At 45.3% G+C, this 15,468-nt stretch overlaps 1 protein-coding gene and 1 long non-coding RNA gene across 9 annotated transcripts in view; one reads left to right on the forward strand and one right to left on the reverse strand.

The window, feature by feature from the left end:
- ATP1B4 (ATPase Na+/K+ transporting family member beta 4) overlaps positions 1–15,468 on the forward strand; it is a 41,792-nt gene that overhangs the window by 709 nt on the left and 25,615 nt on the right. For 4 of the 7 annotated variants that reach the window (XM_015105031.4, XM_027963554.3, XM_060407632.1 and 1 more), the window contains exons 2-6: positions 3,373–3,634; positions 7,598–7,726; positions 7,996–8,100; positions 11,243–11,439; positions 12,078–12,134. In XM_015105031.4, coding sequence (XP_014960517.1) covers positions 3,373–3,634; positions 7,598–7,726; positions 7,996–8,100; positions 11,243–11,439; positions 12,078–12,134 — 750 coding nt within the window. The remainder of the gene's footprint in view (positions 1–3,372; positions 3,635–7,597; positions 7,727–7,995; positions 8,101–11,242; positions 11,440–12,077; positions 12,135–15,468) is intronic. The other 3 variants (XM_060407634.1, XM_060407633.1, XM_012107348.5) reach the window with 1 other exon arrangement.
- On the reverse strand, positions 1,547–15,282 carry LOC106991994 (uncharacterized). 2 transcript variants are annotated; one of them, XR_009598793.1, is made up of 5 exons: positions 14,624–15,282; positions 5,978–6,233; positions 4,808–4,909; positions 4,388–4,490; positions 1,547–3,767 (listed from the first exon to the last, which is right to left on the reverse strand). It is a non-coding gene; the product is annotated as an uncharacterized LOC106991994 (long non-coding RNA). The 2 variants fall into 2 exon arrangements; XR_006058235.2 differs by having other exon boundaries at positions 4,388–4,505.

The raw sequence follows: 15,468 nt of genomic DNA on the forward strand, positions 1-15,468 counted from the left end.
ATCCCTCATCACGTAAAGGAGACTGCTGTGGCTCAGGGCACGGGAGGTACTGGCCATTTACTGGAGAAGCCGAAGTGAGAATGCAGGTTTCCTCACTTCTCATCCTATGCTCTTTCATATTTGCAGCATGCAACTCCCTAACCCTCCAGCACCCATGGCCTTCCTGCCTGCCACCCCACCCTGCCCAACACTCACACACACCACCTTCAATGTCACCATTTATCTCCAGGGTGCATTAAAATTGTCTTTGAACCCAAAGTTTCCTTGCATTTACTTTGCTAGAAATCATGAGTATATGCCACATGCAGTGTTTTTTTTTGCTGGGAAGTATATTCTGAAATCTCCCCCAGAGAGGGCTATGATCTGAGCCTCAGGAAGAAACAAAGCTTAATCCATTTTTCTTGGTGAATGGCCACTCCCCAACCAAGGAGCTAACTGGAGACTCTCAACAGCCAGCAGAGGAAGACACAAATTCTAACCCCATACCAACCTGTGGAGGGCTTCTCGTAACTTTCTAGCCACGGTTTGTAGAATCTCTCTTTTGACCTTCCCCAAAGTCCCTTCCAGTTCTCAGAGCAGTCACAGTCTATAAGGCATAGAAAATCATTCCTTATGTGGATTCTTTTCTCTATAATGCTGCTAAAGTGTTGTGTACAAGTTTAATTATCTGTCCCTCATTTTGGATTTTAAATGCATCAGGGGATCTTGCTTTATCGGGAACACTTGATCATGTTTACAAAGAGAGGATTTGATGCAGTGAATAATTGTGTGCTAATGTCTCTTTCAAAATTAATCAACCATTCGAATGTTTACAGGGTGTCACTCAAGGCAGGGCACAAATTTATCTTCCGGGTCATACTGTTTATGTATTTGTTTATATGTTTATATATTTAGAATGCTCAAAATGGAGCCATGTTCTGCCCTTCAGACTCTTTCCTTTTAGGGCAACACCACGGCCCCAGCACACACCCACTCTTCCATCTCTGCACACTCACACACACTATCACAGGAGGTCAGTGCCACTTTAGGAAACAGACAAAAACAGGCCCTCTCATTACAAAAGGATTCCCTACTGGGTTCCATGAAACACTGAGCTCCCCCCAAAGTGCCCCTCTTGTACAGTGTGAGGTTCTATACCTGGAAGCTGGGGCAAGGGGGAAAGATATTTGCAGTTCCTGAAGCCCAGGCGGTGTGAGAGCTGTGGGGAAATTAGCTCTGAGAAGGTTAATTCTTCCCGGGAGGGTAAAGCTTTAATGACAAGCCATCTTTAATGGGATTATCGTGAGAGCTCATATCTACAAATAAGATCAGGCAGAGGCCAAAGCCAGCTGCCTCCTCTGTGGAGCAGGGGTGGAGGGCAGGCAAAACAGGCGACTAGGAGAGGAAAGGAGATTTTCCCGAAAACATAAAGGGAATAGAAACTCCTTCACCTTGAAATGTTATACTTCAAATTCTCCAAGATTTTCAGTTACATCAGATTCTCTGGAGGCCAGGATGACTGACTACCCACTACAGTCCGGATGAGCGCCTAGGCGAGGGCATGGTTCAGGAGTTTTCAGCCAGGCAGTTATCACTGATGTTTGTTCCGTGCCCACTGGTTACCTAGCTGCAGGCTCCAAGCTGTGGAGGGCCATCAAAGAGTTAGAAACTATGGCCCCGTCCCACCCACCCCCACCCCAGGTGCTCAGAATGTAATTCTGGAGGTCAAATGGGTACCTATGTTCACACACAAGTGAAAGAGATTTAAGAACATGCATTAATCCGTTCAACATTGAGTGATGGGGGTTTATTTTCCTAAGCCTTACCCCGTGAGTCCTTGTCAGAGTTAGAGATCTCCAGTTGTGAGCACCTTCAGCCTCTTGGGAACACAGAATCTAACACATTGCTGTGCTCTGTCAGTCTGCTCAACCACCTCTCAGCTCTTGCGCTCAGAGTGGTAGGGGAGAAACATCGTCAGGGATATTGCGAGACATGGGTTCAGAGTCTGTTCTATCGTTGAACTAGCTGCGTGATTCTGGCTACATCCTGTTGCCTCTCTGGGCCTCACGTGGACAAGTGAATCTTCAAGGTCCCCGTCAGGTCTGATACACACGTGACATAAGACTGTACCTTTGAACAAATTCAAGAGCAATTCAAGAGTGCTTGTAATCAAGAACTAGACAGCACTGGGCAGACTGAATGCTGAGAGTAGAGCCTTGTCATTCTGCATCACTTTTACGGATCCTGAACAATCCAGCTCTCTGGCCCACCCCGCCCCCCATGTCAGCCCTTTCAGCTGAGTGTCCTCTAAATGGCCTTTGAGGAATCAGGCAGGGAGAGGGCGGCATGGAGCCCCTGGCCTCTATCATTGGACACATCCCCCCAACAGGTGCACAGGCCCTGCCGCTCTTCAGATTTGGACAGCACAGAGAAGGGAGGGTGGCCTCATTTTCTGCTGCTGCAATGAGCCTTGGCAGACCCACAAAGAGCAGAGATCCAACTCGCCAGCCTGTGGCTGGGAGGCATTTGAAATACCATTTGGTGAAGTCTGGGTTTTTCTCTTTTTTGTTTAATTTTCTTAGAACCACTTGGAGAAGATTACAGTTTCAGATCTCAAGTAATGGCTGCAATCAGTCAATCAACAAATATGTGCTGAGCATTTCCTACATGCCCAGATTTCTGCCAAGGGTATGGGCTTGGGGGTGGGAAAGGCGAAGGAAATGTCAGTTGCTGTCCCAGCCCTCAGGTGGTCTGTCCAACCTGCTTCTGGCAGGCAGAGGTTCCAGCGTGGGCAATAGTCAGAGAAGGAGCAAAAACTGCACCCCTAATCTCTTTTTTCTGTGAGGAAGACAGTCTAAGTTTTGAGGGGGGGTACAGCAGCTGGCTTTTCCTCCTGATGTCTATTCTAAGCTATTTTTAGCCACAACTTAGGATGGTGAGGGTGAGCAGCTGAAAGCATCCAGAGTGTTAGGACAAAGCTGCCGTGGACTGAGAATGTGGCATCACAGACACAAGTGTCTAAAACTCCTCCATCCTCCAGTGTTGAGCTCAGTCTGCCCTGACAGGCCAAAGTTAACAGGAAGCCATGGCCCCAGGACAGAGTAATGACATGAACAGTCCTAGGGGAACAGCCCAAATGCCTGCAGCTGAGAATAACACTTGCACCTCTATGGAAAGAATATTGGGTCAAAATGGGTCATAGAAAGAATATTTCCTGCAAGAGAACAGAGAGAAAGAAATCTGCCTCTTGTAACAACAGGTATGTTTCTGGGTAAGTGGACATCTGAAGCATCTCCAAATATTGAGTTGTTTTTCATTTATTTTGACTGGTGGGATGTGCCATGGGAAATTTTCTTTTCCAAAAAAAGGGGTTGTGTGTTGTCACTGTTTCAGGATGATCAGGATGAAGTGAACCAGAACTACTTAGCGGATGAAGAGGAAGAAGCAGAAGAGGAGGCTAGGGTGATGGTGGTACCTGATTTGGAGGAGGAGGAGGAAGAAGAGGAGGAGAAAGAAGAGGAGGAGAAGGAGGAAGAAGATAGGAAAGACAGTCAGGAAACAGACAGTGCCTGGTGGCGGAAACTGCAGATTGTGAATGAATACCTGTGGGATCCGGAGAAAAGGACATCTCTGGCCCGAACAGGTCAGAGTTGGAGTAAGTCCCAGGGGTCCCAATGCCCCAGTCGGGTGTCCTTTGCTTTCGGCTTGGCATCCAGGACTCCTTTACCACACGTTGGATGGGCTTGTCTGCAAACTTCTCTTAGCTCTTCATGTAACCGGATCAACGCCTAGGGAAATAATGGGCAGATCTCATCAGAACAAACTCCAAGTGGGTGAACAGACGATTGTGTAGCTGAAATCCACTGGGCTCAACAGCATTTTGTAGTGCAGAAAGACAGTAAGAATGAGATGAAAAAGCACAGATTTTATGGAAGCCCCAGCCCTGTCATTTTCTATCTGTAACTTTGGGCTCATCATTTATCCTCTCTGAGCCTCAGTTTCCTCACCTGCTAAACAAGGGAAGCAGTATCTCCCTTTCTCTCTCACAGGAGCAGCCTGAGACTCTGATAAGATATGAACATGGTAAAATCGAAAGTATTACGCAGAAGACTATTCCTAGGATACGAGACTCAGGTCCCTGCTAACCTGACCAAGTGTTTGTACAGTCTCATCATTTCACCCCATAATGTCAGACAAGGATAGCTAGGGCTGCCACTGGCCCCAGGTTGTGGGTGCTCTACGGCTCCAGGGTGTTAAGAGAGAAATGGGTTAAAGGGATCATTTCTAGCGATTTAAGCCCAAGCTCCTGTATTTCTTGATCCACGGCAGAATTGCGATCCATATGCAGCCACCACTTGTTACTTCACAGCTTCCCTAGCACTCCTCTCCCAGGGTCCCTCCTACTCACCTCTTGAACTCTTAATGCTGATGCTTCTCAGGAGATTTAGCTTGTGGTAAAATTCATACTCGCCACACTCTCTGCACATCCCAGGAAAAGAGCAGCTGCTGGTCTGAACTCAGTTAACCTGTGGAAGAAAAAACAGATAAGTCTATGCGTGAAATAAGAGTCCCCCAGTGCCAAGAGTCTACATTGCTGAAGTTGACGTCCATGCCTTCTAAAGGCCCCTTTAACTGAGAATTCTCTCCTTTGTAGCTGATGTTTCTAGTTCAGCTCAGTCAGGGTGAAACGGCCAGCCCCGCTTCCTGGAATTGGGAATAGCAGGTATGGGGCTCCAAACAACACCCACCTCCCTTCACCCCTCTTCAGTTCCCAGCCCCACCCCTGCCCATCCCTCGAACTCTCAACTCTAGACTGGAACAAATGTACCTTTCAAGGAACATTCCGACATTCTGGAAGCTGCAGACAAATGCAGGACACTCACTGGGGCTCCAAAAGGGGCACAGCTGTCTCTGGCTTGCCTAAAGAGGACTGGAAAAACAGGCCTTGTGAAATGCAAGTGTGGTTCTGGGAGAGGAAGCCCTGTGTTAACCCTTAAACATCCATTGGAACTTAACCAGATAAGCTGACCCAAATTGTGCCTGTGGAAAAGAATCCACAAGCCAATACATGGGGACAAGGGAGGAAGGTTCGAGTGTCCAGGGGAGATGTGGCAGTGGGGACACTGCACATCCAAGCCTCTGGGAAGCGGGTCTCAGAAGGCTAACCCTGGGCAAAGGGCAAATAGTGATGTTGATGCCCAGGCCACCACATGCCTTGCTGTCCTCTTGCTTGAGAACTAGGTGCCAATTAAGCACTTACTAACCCTGTCCAGCCTGGACGCCAACAGGACAGACATATTTATCCAGCCTGTTATTATATTCTGGGCTTTTCCTCTTATAGCTGGGCAACTTCTATTCATAGGAGCTATATGTTATTTTATTGGGTACTGATCAGAAGTCTATGAGGTAGTAATATTATTGTCCCCATTTTACAGATGCAGAAACTGAGGCTTAGAGAGAGTAAGTAACTTACCTAAAGTGACAGTTAATAAGTGGTAGGACTGGGATTCAAACCCAGGTTGGATGAACACTGGAGTTCCTTCTCTTGCCAGAACACCACACTGTCTTCATGAACTCTAGCAGTGAGCAAGGCCCTGATGGGTAAGGGCCTCAGGACCTGATGGGGTATTTTAGTGGAAGGACTGAAGAGTTGGGATTGCGGGTATCTTGTCTATTCAAGATATAATTGTCTATCCAAGCTTGGGTGGGGCATTCAGGGGCGAACACTGGATTACCTAGAGGAGCAGCCCAAGTAAAATTTGGATATTTGGAGCAGAAAAGGTTGGAGGGATCAATGGGTTCGGGTGGGTACAGTGCTTGGTTTTGCTGGGGGTGGGGGTGGGGGTGGTACAGTGTAGCTGAGACAGCCTATCACAGGCTCCAGGGCACAGACTCCTGGGCAAAGCCGAGGGGACACATTGCTAGTGCCATTCTCCCATCTACAGCTTCCCAGCCACACATCCTGGGCAAGAAGGAAGATGTCTCCAGGGGAATGTACCTGTCTTCTATTGCTTTCCTTTCATCCATGAAACTGAGCCTTCTGGTCCCCCAGGATGGTTCCGGCTGTGGATGGGTTGCCAAGATGAGGACAGGGGTAGAGCAATGGAGAATGGAGGAGGAGGCAGAGGGCACATCCCATGAGGCCAGCCAGTGGGCACCAGCCAAATACCACAGGCACACAAGGTGCTGCTGTTTCTTCTCCGGGGACTCCAGCTGAAGTGAGGTGTTCATATTCCAGTTCCGTTTTAGTGCATCTTAGAAAACATAAAGGTTCACCTCCAGTTAAATTCCTAAGGAATTTTTTTCTCCTTTTCCTGACTCCTTTTGGGGGCCGTTAATTTTATTTGGTTCATGGTTCAATTTAAAAATTGACATTTGGATTTGGTTTGGGGTACAGCAGAGTTAGGTAGTTTGTTCCAGTTTCCAGCTCATGATATGGTTCAAATCCATAGTTCTGACATCATGTCACTGCTGTGAGAAGAGTTAGATGCTATTTTCTGAGACAGCCCCAAAGAGGGGCATGCTTATTCACTCATTCTGTGCTGCCTAATCCCGGGGCAAACCTGGTCCTGATCCAGCCCACAGAGGGAGAATTCACACAACTGTGCCTCTGGAAACTATGGCAATAATAATATTAACAGTGATGAAGAGTGTCATATATAGAGCACTGAGTGTCTGCCAGGCCCTGTGCTATGCTATTTATATGCATCATTCAATGTTAAGAAGTCAGTACTATTATTATCCTCATTTTACAGATGAGGAAATTGAGGCGCAGAGAGGTAAATAGCATGTCTAACATCCAACAGCTAGGAAATGGTAGCATCAGCACAGGATGGAAGGAAAGGCTGAATTTCAAATATTGTTAGGGACACAGATCAGAATACGAGGGAAGTGCTAAACTTATCACTGTTTTATCTGCAAGGAATCGGGGGTGCCCAAAAGTTCTATAACTTGCCAAGTGCACAGTTAGAGCTCACAGGTGGCAGCTATCAATAAGTACAGTTGCCCCCTCCTTCCTTCCCCATCCTGTGTTAGTGTTCTTTTTGAAATCAGAGTCACTTAAACTTTTGCCAAACATGAATAAGATTTGAAGTACATAAAGTGAAACCTTGCTTTGCCTTCATTAAAGGCAAGTCCAGTGGAAATGAAGCAAAAGTTTGAATTATGGGCTATGTGAAAAGAAATGCTGTTTTCGTCACTTGCAAATATATATAATCACTGGAACCAAGTGACTAGAACTCTTTAGGACACCTGCTTTAATGAATAGCAGAGAATGATTTGTACATAGGATATCGCCCATAGACCAGAGGACTCCCAAGCAATTTGCCTTCTGCAGTACTTCAAACTCTGTTCCCCTGTAATCTCGTTCATGGTCATCATTTGCTCAGCAAGCCCTTCCATCGGAGATGCTGTAAAGGTAAAACTGCAGTCAGACCTCTGACGCAATTCTCACCAATTTCAAATCGGTGAAATCTGAATAAGCAAGGACATACTGAATCTGGGGAATTACAAAAAAAGCCATGTCACGTGTTAGCGCTGGTTGAGATTCGTGAGTTCAAAGGCAAATGCAGGGCTTATTGGCCAGCACTGACCCCCCTCCCCTCTGATTTTTCTGCAGGCCTGATCTTAGTCATTTACTTCTTCTTCTATGCCTCCCTGGCTGCTGTGATCACCCTTTGCATGTACACGCTATTTCTGACCATCAGTCCTTACATGCCGACCTTCACTGAGAGGGTGAAGCCTCCTGGTGAGTGCCCAAATACCCTGAGCTGTCCGAACACCCTGGACAGAAATCTGCTTGCACGGCATGTTCGGCCTCAATTAACTTTGGCTCTTCCCGGTAATGACTTAGGGATTCAATTATTAGGAGTAAAAGTAAAATGGTACTTGGCAGATTATGGTCCTTTTCATTTTGATTGCCTGGGAGGGGGTTGGGGGGAATGGTTTCATGGGAATCGATACAAAAAATTATCCCAAGAACGGGTTAATATATCCAAGACTTGTTTTCATTGCCAGGAGTTATGATCAGACCCTTCGCCCATAGCCTTAACTTCAACTTCAACGTTTCTGAACCTGACACTTGGCAGCATTATGTGATTAGTCTAAATGGCTTTCTCCAGGGTAAGTGCCTCTGAATGGTGAGAATATCTTTGGAAAGGTGATGGGTGGGAACTCAAAAATCACTTGGCTCTGAAATCCCAGTCTTAACTAACACTGCCCATTCTGATTTTCCCTTACCTTGCATCCCCCTCAGCACCTGTAGATACAATCAAAACTATTGTGGTTTGTGATTGTATGTTGCCTTAAAGCATATAAAGCCAAAGATGGTAAGTTATATGTTTATATGAAAGCATATAAACCAGTAAGGTGATAAGTTCATTAGGACAGAGAACTTGCTTTCTCTTCTGGAATACCCTAGAGCACCTAGTTATGTCTTGGACATATCCAGATGGCTCAATAATGATCAATTACAAAAGATAATTCTGGGGTGTGGGGGCAGGTGGTGATGAGAAAAGGAGAGTGTTCTCCAGAACTGGAAGACTCTTATCTCTTGTGTTTTCTCAAGGTGAGAGAATTCATTTCTTGGAGACGATCCATCTTAAAGGCTCTTAAAGAGCCTTTATTTAAGGCTCTTTATTTAAATAGCAGTCCAAAAGGGAGTTGGAGGACAAACCTCTGGGTGGCACTCACTCCAACATTCAAGATGCCTATCTCTATAGTATCATGAGATAACGTTCTCAGGGGCAAATGAATGGCTTTCTGAGAAGCCCTTACACAGGGTGAAAACTGAGGTAGCAGCTTGGTTAAGGTTAAACATAGAGCCCACAGTCTCTGTATTTCTCCAGCTATCAAAGTAAATCCATGGGTCAACTGCACCTATTATTTGTGGGGGAAAAGCCAGTTAGACTGGTTTGGTTGTCCTGGCCTGGCTGAAGCCAAGTGATAGGGGTGGCCTACAGAACATGCACTGAACTAAGAGGATTTTCTTATGTGATAGGAAGCCTTGTTTAAATGCATAAATGTTGTCACTGAACTTTAACCCTGCATCACAGAGTCTATTGTCCCCATTTTACAAATGGGGGAATTGAGGCTCAGAAAGGGGAAGAAATCTGATCAAAGTTTTCCAGTAGCTGAACCAGTGTTTCAATTTAAACCCTTGCTTCTGTTCTTGACACCCTTGCTACTCAAAGTGTGAGCCAGGGACCAGCAACATCAGTATCACTTGGGAGTTTGCTGGAAAGGGAGAATCTCAGGCTCTACCAAAACCTGCTGAATGAGGATCTGCAGGTGGTGTTTACACCCTTTAAAGCTTGAGAAGTGCTGCTTTTTACAATTCTTTGCTGCTGCCATATGACCAGGAATTAGAAACTCAGCTTTGTATCAGTGTCATTTTGATTAAATCTGAGATTCAGAATCCTCACCTGTAAAATGAGAGGGGCATGGTTCTTTTTGAATCCACGGAGTCCCATTTTTTGGCTCCCCAAAATATTTTGGGCATCATAGCCAGCACAATATCGTCTCTTCTTTCAAAATGCTTGTGAGCTATTGCAAATGTACTATCAGAATCTCTGCTGAGGAAATTCCTCTAAGACAGCAGATGCAGAAATATCAATTCTGACCTGATGACAGAGGTGGGGGACATTAGGAAAAGCATTGGATTTTTTAGTTCCTAAGTGTAGATAATATGCCCTGTTTAAAAGGAACACATCTCTGAAATAGACATCCCAGAGTATCAATTTCATTCCTGTGAGGACAGAGATTTTGCAATAAGGGTCATGCCCATGTCACATTATTTTTAAAGGAGCACCCTCAAGAGAAACAAAGAACACGTGATTAGAGTTTCTATTTAGAAAGTTATTTGAACATAGTTCTTGTTCTTCAAAAAAAGATTTTAAAAAGAGAGAGATTAAAACAAAACCTTGAATTGAATGTAGATTTGTCAAAGGAAAAATAAAAGCTTAGCCATAACTAAGATTTAAAATTTAATAGAATAAATTTAAAATTCCCAGTTGCTTCTAATATCAAGCCCAAGTCACAGTCTGTCTAGATAAGGGTCCAGCAGTACTTTTGGAGTTTTACCTCTGGTGGCACAATCTCCTCTGAAAAACTGAGCTACTTGGAACATAAATGCATGGAGGCTGGATCTAATAGGACTAACTGGACTTCATCATTGAGAACCAAACTGGGAGTAATGTAGTCATTTCTAAAGCCCAGTTCTATGCATCTAGTAGCCCAGTCAGCTCAGAGGCGGACCTTTTCAGCCCTCTCCCTGATACCTGTACCTTGAAAGTGAAAGTCGCTCAGTTGTGTCAGACTCTTTGCGACCCCATGGACCCCAGTCTGTGGAATTCTCCAGGCCAGAATACTGGAATGGGTAGCCTTTCCCTTCTTCAGGGGATCTTCCCAACCCAGGGATCAAACCCAGGTCTCCTGCATTGCAGGCGGATTCTTTACCAGCTGAGCCACCAGGGAAGCCACGTGTACCTTGTGCACATGCTAAATTCCACGCAAGGAAAGGGACACTGACTCTGAGTGCCTCGGTTCTCAGCAGACAAGCCCTCACCCCCTCAACCTCTCAGTGGAGACCCTACGTTTGTCATTGTTTCCTGTCTTTCAACCTAAGTTTCTATTTTTCAGCGCTAACTTCCCTCTATAAAGAATGAGCTGGTTTATTTCCTCCTCTTCTTCCTCCCGCTTCCTCCTGTTCCACAACACAGTTTTCACCTTCTTGCATTGGGTGCTTCTGATCAACCTCAAAGAGAGGTTTCCTAGACTGAACTTAAAGAGATATAACCCCCGTGTTTTGCTTCTATGTATACCCCATGCCTTGATATGACTCAATCCTTCTTCCCAAATCCACCTACTATGCGCCTCTTCCTCTCCCAGAAGTATTAATAGAAGAGGCAGCCCTCCACGTTTACAATTTACCATGTCAGAAAAGAAATAATGGAAAATAGAGAAGAGTTATAAAGCAACAAATATAATACAATCCAGAGATGGATATGGAAGAAGTTCCAAGAGAATGAGAAGCAAGGGGACAGGCAATCCAAGTGGGCTAGGGGACTAGCCCAGAAGGCTTCTTGGAGAGATGTTGTTGAAGGGCCTGGGGCCCCTGATGCCAGGTCACAGGCTCTAAGACAGAATGAGTGGGCTTTCAGAGGAGCACAAGTAAGCTGGGGAAAGGAAGCCAGGGAGAACTACTGAAAACCTGGCCCTCTCTGCAGCACCTAACGTGACCCTTTGCCACCCCTACGTGCTTTAGGTTACAATGACAGTCTTCAAGAGGAAATGAATGTAGACTGTCCCCCGGGCCAGTACTTCATCCAAGACGGTGATGAGGATGAAGACAAGAAGGCCTGCCAATTTAAGCGCTCCTTCCTGAAAAACTGCTCTGGCCTGGAAGACCCAACTTTTGGCTACTCTACTGGACAGCCTTGCATCCTTCTAAAGATGAACCGGGTATATTGGCCCATGATACTCTGGTGATGAAAAGTGAATGAGTTGGGTAGGAAGGCCCTGGCCACTCCACGTCTCTTGGGTTCTGTCTTTATACACTGTTAAGCTTGGCCATTTTTACCAAGAGCATCAGTAATACAAACACCTGGATAAACCTACCAAGTAATAATTCCTTTTCTCCCTGAACATTTTCTATTTGGATTCTTCTCCAGCACCCCTGAACCTGCCCTTGGATGCCTGTATCAGGAATGAGATCTTGAACTGTTTGGCACAGGGGACTGACATGAAGGTGGTGTGGGGGGCAATTCTTATATCACAAGAAACGCATTTTCCTCCTCTCCCGCCATGCCTTGGGGTGGCAGAGCCTTATCAGGCATGCTGTCCTCTTGACACCATTACGTTCTTTACACCTTCAGGATAATCTTGCTGCAATTGCCATTGTATGAATATCAGCCACAAATAAAACAAGGAGTAAGCTGAGCTGTGTAGCTTTGAAGATATTTTGCATCTTCTGCTTTCTGTAACATTTCTGAGAGGACAAATAGATCAAGTTTGTGCCTAAAGAAGTGATGACTCTAGGGGGATTTAGAAAAGCCCTACTTTTTTACTGTCAAATCTGTTAATTTTTTTTCTTTTGCTAGATTGTTGGCTTTCGTCCTGAGCGTGGAGACCCTGTGAAGGTTTCCTGCAAAGTTCAGGTAAAGTGCCCTTTTGAATAAGTACTGTTAGCACACCTGTTTCGTGCAAAAAGGTGGGTCATCTCTTCCAAGGGCTTAACCTGGATAGTTGGCTAAGGGTCAGGGAAAGGGTTAATCTTTTCATAACTACGCCTCCATTTATACCTTCAGTCCTCCCTGTTTCCAGAAAGCATTCCATTCATGTGTATTCGTGTGTGTAGTGTGTGTGTGTGTGTGCTGATTTATACCTGTGAAAGCCAAGGACTGAACCTCAGCTAAGGGCCACAGCAGGGAACAACAATGTGCCAAGTCATTAATTGGGATTCTGTTTACACTTTTGCTTTTAGCTCTAATTACTTGTTTCTTTGAACTAAACAAGCGGCTTTCATTAGAGTCATTAGTCCCTGGTTTTAAAACTGAATTTCACTTTTTGCAGCAATGACCAGTGGCACTGGGTGCTGCAATAGCAAATGACTACAAAGGAAGTATAAACAGAACTCCATTAATATGCTAATTAACTGTCCTTCAAGGGACCATTAACTCCTATCTCATCTGTGCCAATTAGCTCCCTTGTAGGAAAAAGCCCTAGATCTTGGGTTTGCTTCTTAAACTGGCAGTAGCTGCCTCCTGTTTGCTAACAGCCACTGTACCCCCAGTCCTGGGCAGATGTCTTACAAATAAGTGAAGCCAGGGAATCCCATTCTCAGTACCAGAAATGCCGCTCAAAACTCCAGTCTTGATGGTGGCAGATCAGAAAGCAACAAAAGGTGGCATTTATTCAGCAGTAGTTCACATTCAACAAGAATTTATGAATCACTTATTAAGTACCAGGTACTCTGCTTGGTGTTGGGAGTGCCAAGAGAAATATGAATCTGTCTCTGAAATCAAGGCAGTCAAGTAATACAGATGCAGTGGGGACATAAAGGAAGGAAATGTTAGTTCCACGTGGGAGGTGATGACACTGAAGATGCGCTTTGAAAGGTCAGGCCATGCTTGCCCAGTGACCAAGGTAGGAAAGACATTCATTCTGTTCACATATACGTGAACATGTATAAACATACACACATGAGAGGTGTGACTACAAATGGTGGAACTGATTCCACACACCATTCACCAAAAATAAATTTCATTACTTTTTAGAATATATAAATAAACCATGAAGATGAACTCAGTCTTAAATTAGCATAGTAACTGGATTGAGTCCTGCTTAGAGTTCCCTAAGGAGATCCAACCAGTCAATCCTAAAGGAAATCAGTCCTGAATATTCATTGGAAGGAATGATGCTGAAGCTGAAACTCCAATACTTTGGCCACCTGATGGGAAGAATTGACTCACTGGAAAAGACCCTGATGCTGGGAAATATTGAAGGTGGGAGGAGAAGGGGACAACAGAGGATGAGATGGTTGGATGGCATCACCAACTTGAGTTTGAGCAAGCGGGAGTTGGTGATTGACAGGGAAGCCCGGTGTGCTGCAGTCCATGGGGTCACAAAGAATCAGACATGACTGAGCGACTGAAATGAACTGAGAGTTCCCTAGTGGAAGCCATTCATTTTTCAGCTTACATCGAACCTTGCTGAGAACTGTCTTTTTTTTAAAAAAATTGAGTCATTATACATTCTATAATAATCAATACCGGTCAAATCCACACCCACTTGTGGAAGTCAAGCAGGATGAAGTAATTACTAGAATAAATGAAGGAGAGTTCAGTTTATACTAAGCCATTATAGTATATTGATAGAAGTAATCACATGACCCGAGTGAGCGATTTGCTAGTAGTGATTCACTATCTGTCTCTTACTAACCTCCAGACCTCGGCTATCTAGGGCAAACCTAACGCATGGGCAGAAAGCCCTGCCTGACATACTATGATGAGGGTCAGTTCAGTTCACTTGCTCAGTCGTGTCTGATTCTTTGTGACCCCATGTGAAGCACGCCAGGCCTCCCTGTCCATCACCAATTCCGAGAGCTTACTCAAACTCATGTCCATTGAGCTGATGATGCCATCCAACCATCTCATCCTCTGTCATCCCCTTCTCCTCCTACTCTCAATCTTTCCCAGCATCAGGGTCTTTTCAAATGAGTAAGTTCTTCACATCAGCTGGCCAAAGTATTGGAGTTTCAGCTTCAGCATCAGTCCTTCCAATGAATGTTCAGGACTGAGTTCCTTTAGGATGGACTGGTTGGATCTCCTTGCAGTCCAAGGGACTCTTAAGAGTCTCCTCTAACACCACAATTCAAAAGCATCAGTTCTTCAGTGCTCAGCTTTCTTTATGGTCCAACTCTCAACATCCGTACATGACTACTAGAAAAACCATAGCTTTGACTAGACTGACCTTTTTTGGCAAAGTAATGTCTCTGCTTTTTAATATGCTGTCTAGGTCAGTCATAGCTTTTCTTCCAAGGAGCAAGCATCTTTTAATTTCATGGCTGCAGTCACCATCTGCAGTGATTTTGGAGCCCAATAAAATAAAATCTCTCACTATTTCCATCGTTTCCCCATCTATTTACCATGAAGTGATGAGACCAGATGCCATGATCTTGGTTTTCTGAATGTTGAGTTTCAAGACAATTTGTTCACTCTCCTCTTTCACTTTCATCAAAAGGCTCTTTAGTTCTTGTTCGCTTTCTGCCATAAGTGTGGTGTCATCTGAATATCTGAGGTTATTGATATTTCTCCCGGCAATCTTGATTCCAGCTTGTGCTTTATCCAGCGCAGCATTTCACATGATGTACTCTACATAGAAGTTAAATGAGGGTAAACTTGTTTATTTAGTCATTCCCCCTTTGCTTATCCTCCTGACCCCACCCCCTCTAATGAAGCCCCTCAGAGAATGTGGTCAGAGACACGCGTTTAGGTGAGCCATGTCCAGGCTGTGTCCCTGTGCACCTGGTTTGACCTCCACCGGAACTGAGCACACCATGTGCATGGTGTTGCAGAGTGGGATTTACAGAGCATGTTCTAATTTACGCCTGCCTCGGCTCCAGAGTCCAAGGCTGGGTGCCAGGTCCAGTATGATTCTTTGCAGAGGGGCTGACATGGTAGGCCCTCTTGCCAGAGCAACACCAGGTACCGCAAGCCCTTTGGAGCCCCTCGGAGCCCTTCCACCTGAGTCTCCTAGGAGCCAGCACAGAGCTACACTGAGAACCTTCATCCTCCCATGTCTGGGCCTTCTATTCAGAATTCTTTGAACTGCAAAGCCAAAGCCCAGTCTTTACCTGGAAACACTCCTCTGGCAATAAGTCTGGCCTGAGCTATGCCTCACTCTGCTTTCCTGATCTTCCTGAGATGCACACAGTGTTTCTATCTGGGCCTCAGGCCCCTTTAGCTCAGCCTCCAACTCAGGGACTCAGCA

The sequence above is a fragment of the Ovis aries genome, chromosome X (assembly GCF_016772045.2).
Source record: "Ovis aries strain OAR_USU_Benz2616 breed Rambouillet chromosome X, ARS-UI_Ramb_v3.0, whole genome shotgun sequence".
NCBI classification, from domain to species: Eukaryota; Metazoa; Chordata; class Mammalia; order Artiodactyla; family Bovidae; genus Ovis; species Ovis aries.